At 47.6% G+C, this 15,595-nt stretch overlaps 3 protein-coding genes and 1 non-coding gene across 4 annotated transcripts; 3 read left to right on the forward strand and 1 right to left on the reverse strand.

Annotated features, from left to right (window-relative positions):
- Window positions 1-937: 937 nt before the first annotated feature.
- On the forward strand, window positions 938-3,023 carry AKAW2_20180S (putative YT521-B-like splicing factor; the record flags this gene model as incomplete). Its single annotated transcript, XM_041684864.1, has 3 exons — window positions 938-1,808; window positions 1,874-2,427; window positions 2,499-3,023. The coding sequence occupies 3 exons, from the start codon at window positions 938-940 to the stop codon at window positions 3,021-3,023; spliced, it is 1,950 nt and encodes a 649-aa protein (XP_041539006.1).
- Window positions 3,024-5,420: 2,397 nt separating this feature from the next.
- Window positions 5,421-6,113, forward strand: AKAW2_20181S (uncharacterized protein; the record flags this gene model as incomplete). Its single annotated transcript, XM_041684865.1, has 2 exons — window positions 5,421-5,709; window positions 5,869-6,113. 2 exons carry the CDS (start codon window positions 5,421-5,423, stop codon window positions 6,111-6,113), a joined length of 534 nt encoding a protein of 177 aa, XP_041539007.1.
- Window positions 6,114-6,939: 826 nt separating this feature from the next.
- Window positions 6,940-7,049, forward strand: AKAW2_t20002S. The gene has a single exon. It is a non-coding gene; the product is annotated as a tRNA-Met (tRNA).
- A 1,138-nt stretch (window positions 7,050-8,187) lies between these two features.
- stt4 (1-phosphatidylinositol 4-kinase STT4) lies at window positions 8,188-14,651 on the reverse strand (the record flags this gene model as incomplete). Its single annotated transcript, XM_041684866.1, has 11 exons — window positions 8,188-9,456; window positions 9,509-9,796; window positions 9,847-10,050; window positions 10,124-10,379; window positions 10,437-10,808; window positions 10,867-11,227; window positions 11,281-11,418; window positions 11,481-11,589; window positions 11,644-14,352; window positions 14,408-14,591; window positions 14,644-14,651. 11 exons carry the CDS (start codon window positions 14,649-14,651, stop codon window positions 8,188-8,190), a joined length of 5,898 nt encoding a protein of 1,965 aa, XP_041539008.1.
- Window positions 14,652-15,595: the final 944 nt, after the last annotated feature.

The following is a 15,595-nucleotide window of genomic DNA, read 5'->3' on the forward strand; positions in this document are numbered from 1 at the left end:
TCCTGGTCGTGGTTTTGCACCGTGCCTCTGTGCGCGTAGCCGCCTATGCCCCTCCCTTTTTTTTATGCCTCTGATACCCAATTGTCCCGTTTATAATCCTTTCCACGCTTGATTTGTTCTCCACCCTTTTTCTCCTAAGGCAGCGCGGCGATTCGTGCGTGCATCTTTTACTGAGTGGCCCCGTGTCTTCGTTCGCCCAGTCCTACAACTGCACTGTTTGCCCCCAAAAAGAACCCGACGATTTAGCACTCAGATGTCAGGCGGACCTTCCCTTGTGTTTTGGTGTGCTCGCTCAACCTCTTATAATCGTCTAAGTGTTTCTCTTCTTCACTCTACATATCCTCTCTGGCCTACATCACTTTGTTCTATTGGTTCATGTGTAGATTCCGCGTCCTTCTTTCTCACGTTCTTGCTTGTACAAGTCAGTAATCCCACTCGTCCATGCCTTCTTACGCGACCCAGTTGTCGGGGACATTTCCACCCTCTTATTGATCCTTCTTGTTGTTTGTGGCTTTTTCTCCCCCCTCTTACTTCTTCGTCTTCTTCTTCTTCGTCTTCTTCTTCTTCTTGTCTCTTCTTACCGCAGCCTCAGGCTATCAGTCTTCCTCGCTTGTGGGCATTTGCATTCATCGTCCCTTTACTTTGCAAATCACACCGTCTGAACTTTTTGTGGAAGTAATCAATCTTTAAGACACCGTCAAGGCTCTAACCAGTGTTTGCATGTCCTAGGCACATCACTTGGCTCCCCAGCGGAATTATTACCCGCAATTTTTAGAGCGTACTTGAACCCACAGGTTGGGGCAAGGTAAGTTGTTGCACCAGTCCCTTGCCAGCCCCCCTTTTAGGCTTCCGAACCCCCCAGGTATATTTAAGATGATTCAACTAATCATGTGGAGGAGTGTGCCTGTGCTGGGTTTATCGTTTGTTTGTGTCTATCATGACATATCCCAATGGTGACGCTCCTTCGGCTCTCTCGAACTCAACGCAGGGGGGTCCGAACGGAGCCAAACCACAGGCCTTCAATAAGTCGCATGAAGTAGAGCCTCCTCCACAATCAGTTATGTTTCTTACCTGGGATAATTGCTCTGTGGGATCTCTGGTAGAACTGAAATCTGGCTCAGTGTCGACAATCACCACCTCCCGCGAAGCTCCTCGATCGGATAATGACCAACAACAACCCAAATCACAGGCCCAGATGGCACAGGCCGCACGGGGAGGGGCGCCTCCATTTAGCATGCGTGACATGAGATCCGCATTGCCTGGGTATCAGAGCCATTCCATCCTATATGAGCAGCATCATATTCAGCAGCCCTTTGTTCCGACAGCTCACCCTCACGGCCTTTTATACGCAATGCAGCCATTGCCGTCATTTACGGGGCCTTCAATGAATCCTAATATGGCCTTCAACGGTCCCTTCAATCAGGTATACACGCCTTATCTTCAGCAGCAACCCGAGGACCCTCTTCTGCCTCCCGGTGTGGCGGGTTACCAGTCTTTGGGGCCCCATTCAGCCGCTCACATGAATGTCCATATACCTGGCCAATCTGGATACGGTCCAAACTATTACACCCAGACCACATACACAGCAGCCCTTGGACACGGCCCGGGTCCTTCGACTACATCATCTCCAGTGCAAGTGCAGCCACGCGTTCAGCCTCGGAATACATTGGGTCCAAAAACCAAATTGACACCCGGCTTGGGGAAAGAAAATAAGCAACGGCGTCTGGATCTGGAATATGACGTCTCCAAGACCATCGTGGACGGATCAACACCTATGAGGCCCCACCCCGTTCAAACATTTCCTGCTGGTAAGTCTGGGCCCGACCATGCGAGCAGCGAGTTATGTGTTTTTGACATGACTTCGGTATACCAGACTCAGGATCGCATTCATCTAATACCACTACGTCAAGTGCTCCAAGGGGACCGCCGCGAAAGCCAAAGCAATCTGGACATGCACTGTGGGTCGGCAATCTTCCTCCCGGTACCAATATTGTTGACCTGAAGGACTACTTTTCTCAGGACGCCACAAAGGAACTCGAGAGCGTCTTCCTCATCTCTAAGAGTAACTGCGCATTCATCAATTACAAAACGGAGGCCGCCTGTGCTGCGGCATTGTCAAGATTCAACGACTCTAGATTCCATGGAGCACGTCTTGTATGTCGGCTACGCCAAGGGGCTGTTTCGCTGGGTTCCAATCCCGAATCTATGGGCTCTTCTACCCCTGCTATATATCAGGATGAAGAAACCAAGCCATCGGACGCTGTGACTGAGAAGAAGGCTACAGAAGCTAGCCTTTCGCATACTCGGGTCCCTAGCAGATACTTTATAGTCAAAAGCCTAAGTGTTGATGACCTTGAAATCAGTCGACAGAACAGTATCTGGGCCACTCAAACTCATAATGAGAAGCAGCTAAACGAGGCTTATGAGGTGAGCTCTGTGCCCCCACCAGATAAGTCTTGTCGACAGGGGAGAATATTAGATCGCTGACCATCTAGCAGAATGCTGATGATGTCTATCTCATCTTTTCCGCCAATAAGTCAGGTGAATATTATGGATATGCCCGTATGATGTCGCCGATACAAGATGACGAGAACTTGGCTATGGAGATGCCCTCGCGACTGGACAGCCCCCCTGATCCTGAGGCTCTAGACGTGACGCCCACTCCAGCAACATCCACTGCGCCTAACGGACGAATAATCAACGACAGTGCGCGGGAGACCATATTCTGGGAGGCGGAGACCTCAGAGGATGAGAGCGGTGCGAGCAAGGAGAAGGAGAAGGAGAAGGAGAAGGTTATTAACGAAAAGTCGGAAGAAGCTACAGATATGGGGGCACAATTGATTGGGAAACCGTTCAGAATTCGATGGCTTTCGACTACACGAGTTCCGTTTCATCGTACCAGAGGGTTGCGGAATCCCTGGAACTCAAACCGAGAAGTGAAGATCGCTCGCGACGGTACGGAGATCGAGCCGGAGGTGGGGTGGAAACTTTTGCAGTTATTCCACTCACAGCCTCAAGACTAGGACACACTGCATATCCTTCAGAAGAAAACGTGAGAAGGAATGTGACCACCGCGAGGAAGACTTGAAGATGCATAAGCGAAATGAACAAAGGGCAGAGGGTGAGAAGAAGGGAGGAACAGATGGCTTGGGATGCTGAAAAACGAATCGTCCGGCGCCATACTGTTGCAACCTAAGTTGGTACTGCCCCGAGAGACCTTCCCATCCCACTGGGAGTGTGTCGAAAGCGGACATGCTTCACCTGGAGTATGTCTGCCTCTAGGGCCACACGCCCTCTGCTTCCCGGATAAGGAAACACACATCCTGAGGACTGGCCAAAGACCAGAGGTATACGAATAACTCCTCAATCACTGGGGCCGAGATAAGACAGTACACGTACCTTATCTACGCCATATCTATATAGAAAGCTATACTGCATTAGAAGAAAAACAAAAACGGACATGGTCTGGGATATAAGCAAAAGACCAAAAGAAAAGCAAAAAAAACGCCCACAGACTTGACACATGGCATATGAGTATTGGCATGTTTTCTAGCTCGAAATAAAAAGGCACAGCTCCCAACACGGCTTTCATAAGCGCATAACAAGATCAATATATATATATATATATATATATGTTCCAAATACCTATAAGTTGCAGTTGTATTCGGTAGTGCTTCTGCAAAAGGATAGGTTGAAAATCAATACCGTATCATCATACATACGAAGGTCTAACTAATATGCATAGAGAATAATACCCGTACGTAACATACCGGGTTTATATGGTATATTCTTAAGAAACAACAGTACTATGTAAGGTATGTACTTTTGGCATACCATGCATACCAGAGATGCCGCATCCTTCCTACCCTTGCCTACTTTTGAGTAAATTCAACAACAGCCAAAACAGTACTTTTGTGACCGGAAAGAATATTCATGAGTGATGCTGATAAAAGGTACCTACGGCTTCTCCTTCTCCTACTTCAACGTCAAGTTGTGAAGAGAACGAACCAGTGGTAAAAAAGTTAGGTACTTCGTAGATGATCTCTAATTACTGGGTCTATATGGATGGAACGACTCATGAATCATCGACCCCGGATCGTCTTGTCTGGTTCACCGTTCAGCTGCACCCTGCCCAAGAAGGCTAGACCCGTTCTGGCCCACGGTCAAGAGTCAATCGAGGTGGTTTTGTGGGGTAAAACCTTCCCAAGCTTTCATTCCTTTCCTTGTGCTCTCTTGTTGTTAAAGGCTCTCTCCCTCTCCCTCTCCCTCTCTTTTCCCCCTCCTCCCCCTTCTTTCCACTGGAATCGTCCCGTTCCCTCCTCTTCTTCATCCCCTCCTCTCTTCAATCACCAACCGTTTGTCACATTGCTCTTCCCAAGATCCCTGCCGGCTACGGCCTGGCTTTCTTCTTTTCTTCTCTTTCCCCTCCTTCTTCACTTCTTCACGAGCCACGGCTACTTGAAAGCTTACTGACTTTACCCACCCCTCTTCGAATCATTCCTTCACGCATCTTCCCCCTCCATCATCTTATTCTCAAAAGAAGAACCAATACATATATTCCTCACTATTCTAGCTACTACCCACCTAGCCACTACCATCATATAAATTCAAGGTATTGGGGAGCATTGGGTGTTTGCATATTTCCAGTAAGTTGGCTTAGCCCATAATACACCGGTAGTGAATCCATCATTTGTTTCTTAGTTTCCTTCCTAGCACTGAGTCTGGACCTCCCTTCACTTTCATCCCTTTCCTCCCTTGCGCAGTGTTCCATAGCACTCAAGCGCTGGTTTTTGGTTCTCCGTTCCTTTTGCTCCTAAGATACACCCTCAACCATTACCACTGGATTGTATTGCCACCGCCACATGGAAGGTCCCAAGTTTGGGTTCTTCGCTGAATATCTCCCTCCGACTGACATTTTCCGGTATCTCCCATCTAGGTTTCTTAATGGGGGTTGTTCTGCTGCCTCTTCCGTTGCTCTCCCTATCGAAGCGGCTACCCGATTGACGTCATAAGTCTGGTATTGATTTGAAGGCTCATCATCAATATCTCCAATTTCAGTCTACTCTTCTTCATCTTAGTAACTCTAATCTCGGTATATCTATTTCCCATTCCACCTAGTGGTTACCCTTGTCTGGGAGACTAGATATTATCGTTTCACGCCTTATACTTGACTGTCTGTCATCGTCCATCTACCCTTTTTTTTTCTATACTTGTGCTTGTGCTTGTGCTTGTGATAAATATCCTGGGACCATCGACTACCCATCTCTGTTATCATGTCAAACGACCGGTAAACATCTCCCATCTCCGTACCACCCCCTTCGTCGCGCCAGCGTCGAGCATCTCTGGCATCCGGGCTTTCCTTTTCAGATTATCTTTCGAGATCCGGGAGTCAAGGGGCTGCTGGTGCACCACCTAGCTCTATGGCCAATACGGTCGCTGGCAGTCAGCCGAATCATGGACGACGACTGTCGATAACCACATTGGGACTCTCTGGCTCCCCAACCCAAACTTCTCCCTTTGGGCCTCGACACATCCGTCATGGAAGTATCTCTAGTTCCGTGGGATCCAATTCGGCAAACCCAGAGGAAGCCGTTGTGGAAGACAACGAAAATGGACCTCCCAATGCCACCCCTAGCTCTCCTTTCACTCGACGTCTCTCCTTTGGTGCGCAGGCATTGCGTGATGCCCGTGGAGGAAGCATTGGTAATGGTAGATATCCCTCTTCTGCATCTCAGGCGGCTGGAGGGCGGCGCAATTCGTCGTTAGCCAGCCCTCCCTCTGCCCCTAGCCCCACAAACTCAACTGTTGCAAGTACATACAAAGCCTTTCCCCAGAACGATAGATCTAACCCGTCTTGGCGACAAGTAGGCGAAGGCTTCAACTGGTCTGAGGCCTTGCGGACTCGGGCCGAGCGAGCGCCGTCTTTGGGCGTTGTATCGCCTAATTCACCTCAAAACCAGCATGCAGTCAATATGGGCAACCAGAATCACCATCAGAGGGCTGCTTCGATTGCCTCAATGGAGCAGCCAGCTCGAGAGATGCCAAAACAGCCCAAGCAAAATAAGCCTGATTTCTTTCAGGAAAAGATCCTTCGGGGTGATTTCATGGACTGAAGATGAGGGCTGTTTTCTTGATTATATCATCTTTGCCTAAGCGGTGTTTCATTTGTCGCCCCTTTCCTTCTTTCCCTTATTCCATGTTGTCTTCGCTATGTGCGTCAGATTTATGCTTTATTTCATTGTACTTTTTTTGTCCTTCCCTTTCGGGGAAGAGCACTGAAAAGCCGTGAGTTTCCTTGTCCAAATCAGAAAAGAAACTCAGATACCTAGGAGATTAATGGGGAAAGGGGAAGAAAGAGAGAGGAGAGAGAGAAACGAAAGGACTTATTCGGGCAGCTCCAATCACGGCGGCTGTCTTATGGATTGCTCAGACACTCAAGAGGAAAGATTTTCCTACTGTCGCATGGATATTGACATGATCTACAACTTTGACGAACGTTTCCTTTAGCACGCACCTTTTTATGAATTTCTTTGTTTCTGCATCACTTTCCGTCATTCCGTACACGTGCGGACTAGCTCGTGATATAATCTTCATCTATGATTTGATTTACTCCGGAGCTTGCTGGTCAGACCCAGTTATGATTCTTATCCTTGGGTCCCTCAAATTGCCTACAATGTGATACTGCCCGTTATTTCGAATGAACGCTGATTTATTTTCTGGGAGCATCTGAATATCGAACAGGAGCTTATGTGTCCGAAGTATAAAAAACAGTATATGATACTATTTGGTTGATAGCGGTGTGTATAGGCAAGTTCTCACGTCTGCTCCGTAGTAATACAGCTGCACTTACATATTCGGTTATCTAATTCCATCTTTTGTTATCACATCGGAAGCACTGGCTTATAATGCACTATTTTTGCCAGGATGTCACCAGCACATGTCTCCATGGTGTAGTGGTTATCACGTGGGTCTCATACGAACAAGTATGACTTGAAGGCCATAACCTTCAGGAAATCCCAAGGCCGGGAGTTCGATCCTCCCTGGGGACACAAGAATATCTTTTTGTTTCTTTTTTTCTTTCTTACTCCATTGTAGTAGGAGTTCTTCTTCCACGTGAACAATGTAAAAAAAGAATCTAATAGCACAGAAAATACCGTGAACTTCTCTTAAGTATTGTATGACCTCAGGGAAGCAGTCCGTGGTGCATACATACATACATACATACATACATAGTTGATGCACGATCACTCGGTTGTTTAGGCTGCCCAGTGGTATCATCTGTCCGTTACTATACTAATACTACATATATATATATATATATCTTGTCGGCCCTTCAGGTGTCCAGGTCAGATCCGTGGCTACTACAGTACTACTGTCCACATTCCCCAAGTGAAAAGGCCGGGGAAGAATGTCATAAAGAGTGCACGTGAAAACCACATTAGTGGGAAGGAAGATAGGCAGGAAGAGGATTTTGTCAAGTGTTTGATTGGCTATATATAGTGAATCGTTCCCTGACGTTGATTTACAGGATCTTTCACGGATTTGAAACACGCTCCAATCATATGAGTCACTGGTAACCTAGTGGCTATGGCGAGTGGTCTGGTCTATTTCTGGTAGAATGCAAAGTTCGAGTTGATCATGTAGTATACTTTGGATGTATAGGTAGCAGGTAAGATGGTAAGTGTATATAAATCATACAAACATTCAACTGCCACACCTACGGGACTGAGGATTACTGCGAGAGAATTGTTTAATATGTGCCAGACGGCATTATATAAGTTCTTAAGGCCCAAGCTAATTACTACTCGCAAGTAAAAATTAAAGTGATTGGAAGAATGTTTTCTATAGAGCATTAAGTGAGTGGGTCAGAGCTATTGTTTTCGACATCCGCGAACACGTTGAGCCACAACTCGGGCTCTGCCCTTCATCTGAAAGCACCACACAAAGTGATAAGGATAAGGGGCGCGGGTATTTCTAGGGCTTTGACTGGACACCACTCTGTCCTTATATGAGCAAGAAAGTAACTGCAATGAGAATGAATGGTGGCATTGAAACAGAGTTGAATGATCGACTTTGACTTCACCAATAGCGGATACCCCAAGAGCCAAACGAAACGAGGGGGAAAAGGGAGTCTGTAGCAGGACCTCACACCCGCTCCGTTCCCCGGATAGAAAGAGCTTATGAGGTCTAATAGGGAATGCCATTGGTTAAAAGCTGGAATTGGTCATATCCCTTTGTCGAAACGCTCATGTACGACTTGCGAACGAGCTCACGCATGTATTCAGCTGCTTCCCTCTCGGTTTTATCGAGTACAAACCGATCGCGGAAGTTCTTCAACGTATCCGGCTTGAAGCAGGGAAGACCGCTGTCAAGCATCAGTGACACGATGTGGGACAGCTTAGAACTGTACGGACGCGAGGCAAGGAATGCCTTCACAACCAGTGACTCAAACCACTTGTAAGGCTGCGTGCTAGTAGGGCTATGAGAACCACCACCGGGGAGACCGAGCCCACTACCCGAGCCGCTACCTGGATGGGTGTGTGCATGGTGAGTACCGCTCATCACCGCAACCATCTCGGATGTCAACTTGAAGGGGGCACGCTCAAATCGCACACCTCCCGGTGCGATATCGAAACAGAACCCGAAATCAATATGGATGATGTGGCCAGCGTCGTCAACCATGATGTTCCCGTTATGCCGATCTTTGAACTGTAGGAGATAGGAGATGACAGAATAAGCAGCCATGCTCTTGACAAAATTGGTGCGTGCTTCCTGGAATCGTATAGATTCCTCCCCTCCATACTTGGAGATAAAGTAGTCATACAGGCCATTGACTGCCTCGCGACCCAACATATCGCGAGAGATCGAATTGGGAAGCACATCAATAACGCCACAACCGGGGGCCGTTGAAGTAACTCGATATGGGAACACCCAAACATCAAGGCCAACACTAGCGAATATACCCCTGAAAGCAGCAATCATTTGCAAAGCTAACATGTCTTGACGGCAATCATCACCAACTTTGAAAATGGCTGACTGCCATACTTCATAGGTTTCTTGATCCCCATTTGAAGGTCGTGTATCACCAGTCTTTTGAGTGATTTTGTCATCTTCTGACCGTGCCCTGGTTTTCTGAATTCTGAACGTCGCCATATAGGGCGCCTTTGCGTGGCTCTGGAGAGGTTTGCCGGATTTGCGATCGATTCCCACAACAACACCGTCGGGATTGCTCGGAAGGTATACACCGACTTCCACCTTGATCTTACGAAGTTCCTCTTCAATCTTCTCCTTTTTCTCTGCCTTGCTTCTTTTGATGTAGGGTCGAAGCTTTCCGGAAATTCCCGTGATTTCATTGAAAAAGGAGAATTCTTTCTCATAAAACTCACGCTCCTCATCTGTGAAGCTTGAGATCAAAGCATCCATGAATTTGTCCAGTGTTGGTTTGAGAGGGTCCGGCTAATGTTACTCGTTAATAAGTTCATTGACAGATAACATCAGTCGTACTCACAATCTGAGAATCCTCATCTTTGTAGGAATTGGCTTTCATATTCCATATGACTTGGTGCGCAAACAACTGAGACAACTTCGCTGTCTCCATGATATATCTTTCTACGTAGCCCAGTGCATCATACCGTAAAGCTTGGACCAGTTGTGGCACAAAGTAGAAACGAACATCGACTGAATGACTTTCTAGGGCTTTCATCGCATACTGCAGTATGAAGGGATGGTTTCCATAGGTGGGTAGAAAGTAAGTCAGGGCTTCGGCAGGGTTGACAGGGGCCCAGTATAGGAGGAACTATCCTCATCAGTCCAGAATCATAGAAACGTAAGCGACGATTGACATACCTTCAGCTGGCTATGGACGTCGGCAGGAAGAGCAGACCCAAAAAGGACTTCAAGGGCACTTGGCTCATCAATAGCCTTGTCCGGAAAGTTGAGCAGCAACCACCGGATGTCGTTCTTTAACTTTGTAGACGGGAAGCGGGTAGAAAGATGTATGGCCAACGCTGGGGCTTCGGACCACGCCAGACGTAGTAGATTGGTTGCATCCTGGACGAGGTGTTAGATGCAATTATGTTTATCACGGGCATCAAGCAGTATGCTCGTTGACAGGATAACATACCTCCGTAAACACTCTGACTGCAGATGACTGTGCCATATTATGTTTCCGGTCTGGTTCCAAGGGATAAAGCCAAACCCTCAGGCGTGACCTTTCGTCCTCCAGCAGGATCTGGAGAAGCTCCTGTCTTGCTTGAAGCGTCCTAGAAGAGCTGCGACTGTGACCAGTAACTCCAGCGACATCTGCTAGAGCGGAGGAAACGTCTCCTAGGATCCTGTCCTCGGCCTTGATCTGTAAACGATTGCCACCGAACGACCACCTACACATGAGTGAACTTAGTGTGAATATTCAAAAGTAGTAACCAGATGGAACGTACCTCGGTGGGTGTCTAAACCAAGTCAAAGCGGCGGACAAAATCTGGTCCTTGAGCTTCCACTCAAGATTTCGGTCTGGTAACCGGGAGTCCTTCAATACCCGTAGTCCAAACAAGACAATACGAAAATGTAGTTCCCTGGCCAGGGGGTGACCACTGGCCTGCAATAGTCCCACACTTGTTTTATCAACAAAACGGCCGAAAAGTGACTTGACCTGAAAGTTTGCAAGCCGAACAGCAGCAAAATGACTTTCGAAGAACTGCAGAAGCTGGAAATGTGGTGTCAGGATACCTTGGGATTTTTGTTGATTCTTCGCCATCAGAGCTTTGTCGCTGGGGAGCAGCTCGATCTTGCTGAACATTGGATCGACGTAGCTATGTACCCTTGAATAAGCATTGAAACAGAAAGTGCTAGTAGACGATCTTTACTTACTTGCAGTTTAGGTCAAACAGCCCCTTTCGGCGCTGAATCGATTTTTCCCAGGATCCAATAACTTCTACCAAGATTTTGGACTCCACTCTCGGATTCTCATGCATTACTCCGAGCCAGAGGGGTATACCAATGTCCATCGACTCCTTCGAGAATATCTCAAAAGGTATCTGAACCAAGTACTGAGCAATGAAAGAAGAAGGGTCATTATCACTGCACAGGAGGCCCGCAGCTTGCCGTAGCACATCACGAACGGCGACGGTAGGGACAACTTCTCCTGACTTCAATCGTGCGTTGAGTTGATACAGCGTATCCTCCATGACTTTATTTGCAGATAGCAAAGACCCGGAAAGCAGACTATGAGCTGATTATCCCATATTAGCACCTTGAACGTTCACAAATTGAGATATTACCCACCACCAAGCCCATTGGGTCCCTGCGTTGGGCCACTGACACTTTGTGCATACAAAGTTCTATAGTTCTGACGAGTGGAATACTGGGAAATGAAGTCGGAAGCGACATTTATCTTGCTTAGGCCGTGGCTGTCCATTGAACCTGGAAGAAAATGGGGACATTAGAAAAACAGTAGCTGAGTCAAGACCGAAGTGTTGTCCTACCAAGACGTTGATCACTGCTCGGGATAAGCGATCCCATCTCAAGCGCGAAAGAGCGCCCCAACAGGATGTTGCCATATCCAGCATGGTCGTCCGAAAGAGATAGGTATGTCTTGACAAGGTGGGTCAGTCGCTTTCCGGAGATTTAGATAGCAGAATGTCATACCTGGAGCAGGCCTTTTACATCCAAGGGTGCAATATCCATAGCCGCCGCTACCCATGTTTTAGATCGTTCAAGCAGAACATCTAATGTTCTTTTCCTGAAGTTATAGTTGTCGGGTAGATCGGCTTTGACCAACCCTGTGGGTGAAGTGAATGACGGATTCCATTCAAACTCATCCAGTTCTCCTTCTAGACATGAGCGCCACATGACGGTCAGAAGCTCGAGCAAAGCGAAAAGGGAGTGCTTCTCACACAGAGCCGATGGACATTCGTTTATAATCTTGTTAGCACAGAGTACAGCGACGTTCTGTACCCTTTCAACACGATGACTGCAAGCGATAAAGAAACCGGCTAGTTCTCTTGATAGATAAGCAACAGAGAAGCCTTCGGATTTCCCGGACATCGTCAGCGAAAGGTAACTGGCCACTACCTTCTCTGCGATCGCACTCATACAGCTGGTCATTTCTGTAGTAGCTATGGCCGGGTCGCGGAAGTAATCAAGGAACCCAGTACATTTGCCGGACAGCGCACGAAACTTTTCGACCAAGATCGTAGCGTTGAGGAAAACTACTTGCGGATAGCTTAATCGCTTTGTTTCGGCCTCGTGGCCAGGGAGTTCAGCAAGGAGAGTTCGCTTCTGCTCTTGCAAACGTTGTGAGCCCATTCCTCGCCTAAGGATTGTGTTCAACTCAACGTCGCTTTCCGTTGCCTCCATACGATCTTCGGAGACAAGGGGAGGAGAGTGCTTGGCAAGTAAGCGCAGCTCCTCAAAATGACTTTGACCAACAGCTGAATGCATGGATATCCCATGTACTGCGATATTGAACCATGCATCTCGGAATAGAGCAGACACATCCTGATCGTAGTATGTGATAGTATCTGCACTATCCTGCTGTTTCTGGTCTGACGACACGAGCAAAGCCAAGGGCCTTAGAAGAGGACCGATTTCGTCGGCTGCAAGAGCAAGCTCCTTCTGCCTCTCATTTTCGAGATTGGTAGCATCGCCCTTGTTTACGACATTCTCCAGCAGATGAACCAGATATACACCGTATAGTGGCGAGTCTCTTTTCAACGTGATAGAGAGATATGCCAATGCACTCTTAACAGCATCAGTAACACTGTTGTAGCCCCTGGCCATGCCATCACGGTATGCTCGATCATAGAACTTGAGCAGGAGCTGAAACTCGGCTTGCCCGGTACTCAATGATATAGCAGCTGTTTCCGTAATGATAAAAGCGTCAATAGTAGCATTCACCTTCCCAATCTTCTGTAGCAACATGGACTGTGCCAAAGCGCTTATTTTCTCATCATTGCAGCTGGCTGCGATCTGTACAATAGCTCGGACGACATTTTTGTACGAAAGATTATTTGATTCGTCATCACCTGAAAACGAAACCACACTGCCAGTTCTGGTGGTAGGAAATGCGAGAGGTGTATTTCCATGGGCGGAACTATCCCCAAGCATGTGGCTTTGATACGACTTGTCGGTGCCTGAGCCAGAGCTGAGAACATTCCCTAGGGAGTAGAGTGTAGTAATAACAGAATCTTGAGATAGACCACCAAGAACATGTGCAAGGCATTTGCCTGCAATAGAACCGGTGGTACCGGTCGGTGCACCTCCTTCAACGATGAATCTCAACAAAGAGCGGCTCCCTGAGGATGCCATCGTTATGGAAGCTCGCGAAACGACTGCCATGCTTGTCAGAACCGCTGTTGCTAATTCGGCATAAGCCATCTGTCTCGGATCCATAAGTGTGTCTTCTAGCCATGATACAAAGTCTTCCTTATTCGTTGTATCTTCACACAGAATGATACAATTCAAGTATCCAACTAGAGCTAGGGCCTTCATGGAAAAAGCAAGTCGTTGCTTCCAGGGGGAGCCAAGTTGCAGATAATCCGAGCCATCTTCTAGGAGCTGGATCTCATCAGCGATGATGGCTGCCACCCGATCGATAAGAGCGATCTCTGTGTCGTCAGAACTTGTAGCGGTGCCTAATTCAGGCAGGCTATCGTGTGAAAACTCGACACCTGATGTGCCATTTATGTCGGCCGCACGTGTAACGCATGACTTGATAAACCTGATGAAACCTTCCTGGAGCAACATAGCCCCTAGAGGACGGCCATCTGCATCATAACGGCGAGTGTATTTTCTCCACTCCCTGAGCAGATAACCAGGCATGCTTCCATTCCGCACTATAGACGAGGCAGTCTCAACGGCTACCAAGAACCGCTCGCAGAGCATGGACCGCAAGTTGTTGGCTAAATGAAGCTTCTCGCTTGGAGCCCAGAATGAAGAAAGTGCAGCCGAAGCTCCCAGAAAGCCGACAAGAGAGGCGGATATCGATAGCACGCTGGTTGATTCATGTTCGGCATCCCGACTGTTTGCTTCCGCTTGGTAGTGATGAAGGGGCGCAACTGCTTTGATAGCTTCGGCACAATTGCTCAGATACTCATTGAAAGCACCGGCCACGATACTACGCAGCTGTGGATGGCTAGAACCCAGTGAGAGGAGAGCCAACGTGAGATTATGAGTCAGGCTCTCCCAGGGTGAAGGTTTCACATTGTGAAGAAAGGGTGAAGGGCGGAAAAGTTGGCTATGCGATTCGGGAAGGTATTGTGACAAAAGTGATACCAGTCTCGAAGCATGCTCGACATTGGTCACGGAAGGAGACGCTTTACATAGAGCAACCAGCACGTCTAGCTCTTTCATACCCTGAGGAGGTCAGTCTAGAAGCCACCTACGAAGCAGAGAAAAGGAGCTAACGAACCATAGGCACCCGCGATGTAGGAGCTTGGGCTTGCAAGATACCGTTAAGGGTATCGTTCGACGGGTGTGCGGGGCATAGTGACTGCTGGGCGAGTCGTGCGATGTCTGAATCGCTGCCGCATTCTGGTCCCTTGACTGCTAATGCCGCAAGCCTATTCAAAGCCGAAGCTCTGATAGTCGAGGGGCTACGGATCCTATCAGCACAAAACTTAACCATTAGACTTGCAGCTAGCCTACCCATCCATAGTCCCAGATTAATGCAGCTAGTTAGCGTTAATCGGCTTTAAGTGCGTGTGGTGACGAATAAACTGTTGTTTTCCTGAGCACTAATGTCAATTGCTAAAGGTAGCAAGGGGGAGCCCCTTGATAGGAGATTATGTGTTAGCGTCCCGCGGAGTACGGGGAGCTGGTTCCCTCCCGGAGAACCTCGGTACGGCAGACACGTGGGCCTCAACGCTTCTGAGTTGCACTCATGAACATTGACTGTTTAGCTTTCATCTGGGGAAGGCGTCTCTTTAAGGAGCTCAATGCTTCCTCCAGAGACTTCAACGACCAATAAGGATTTCATGCAGAGTTCTATCCGTCTTCACTTACATAGTGAGTTATGCTCCTATGCAGTGTTTGGTTGATGATAGTATACTATCATCTCCACTCAAATCCTGCAGTCTCTCTACTGTGTAAGCTTTTATGTATACCATATATAATAGTTTACACACCCATCAATCGCGACATGATCTTAAATGGTACCCAATTTAATTAGCGACCAAAAGTCGCTCAATGTCAGAGCCGGTATTACTCCATTCGTTATTTAATTGATGACATCGGAGTCAACTTCAGAACCAACTACAAAGTACGTGTGCTACAGTATTCAAGTATCAGGCGTTTTTTGAACCTGTAGGTTGAGTCAAGAATGCTAAAGTCGATTTGGGAGGCAGAAATTTTCAGCTAAGTAAATTGTCTATGAGTATACATATCCTTCATCTCCGATTTAATCTCACACGTATCTATACAATGTGAGGGGTGCTGGGTCGAAAGCGGTGACAGTATTTATGATAAATGACGACTTAAGCCGTACCCATACCGGGAGCTGAGGTACCACGCGCTCAAGGTTGTTTGTGACCTACTTCTATGTACACTGCAGCCTTGATTTGTTCTACAATAGATCGCTCTGTCTATCTCTTTGCATTAG

This window comes from Aspergillus luchuensis, chromosome 2 (genome assembly GCF_016861625.1).
Source record: "Aspergillus luchuensis IFO 4308 DNA, chromosome 2, nearly complete sequence".
In the NCBI taxonomy this organism is placed as follows: domain Eukaryota; kingdom Fungi; phylum Ascomycota; class Eurotiomycetes; order Eurotiales; family Aspergillaceae; genus Aspergillus; species Aspergillus luchuensis.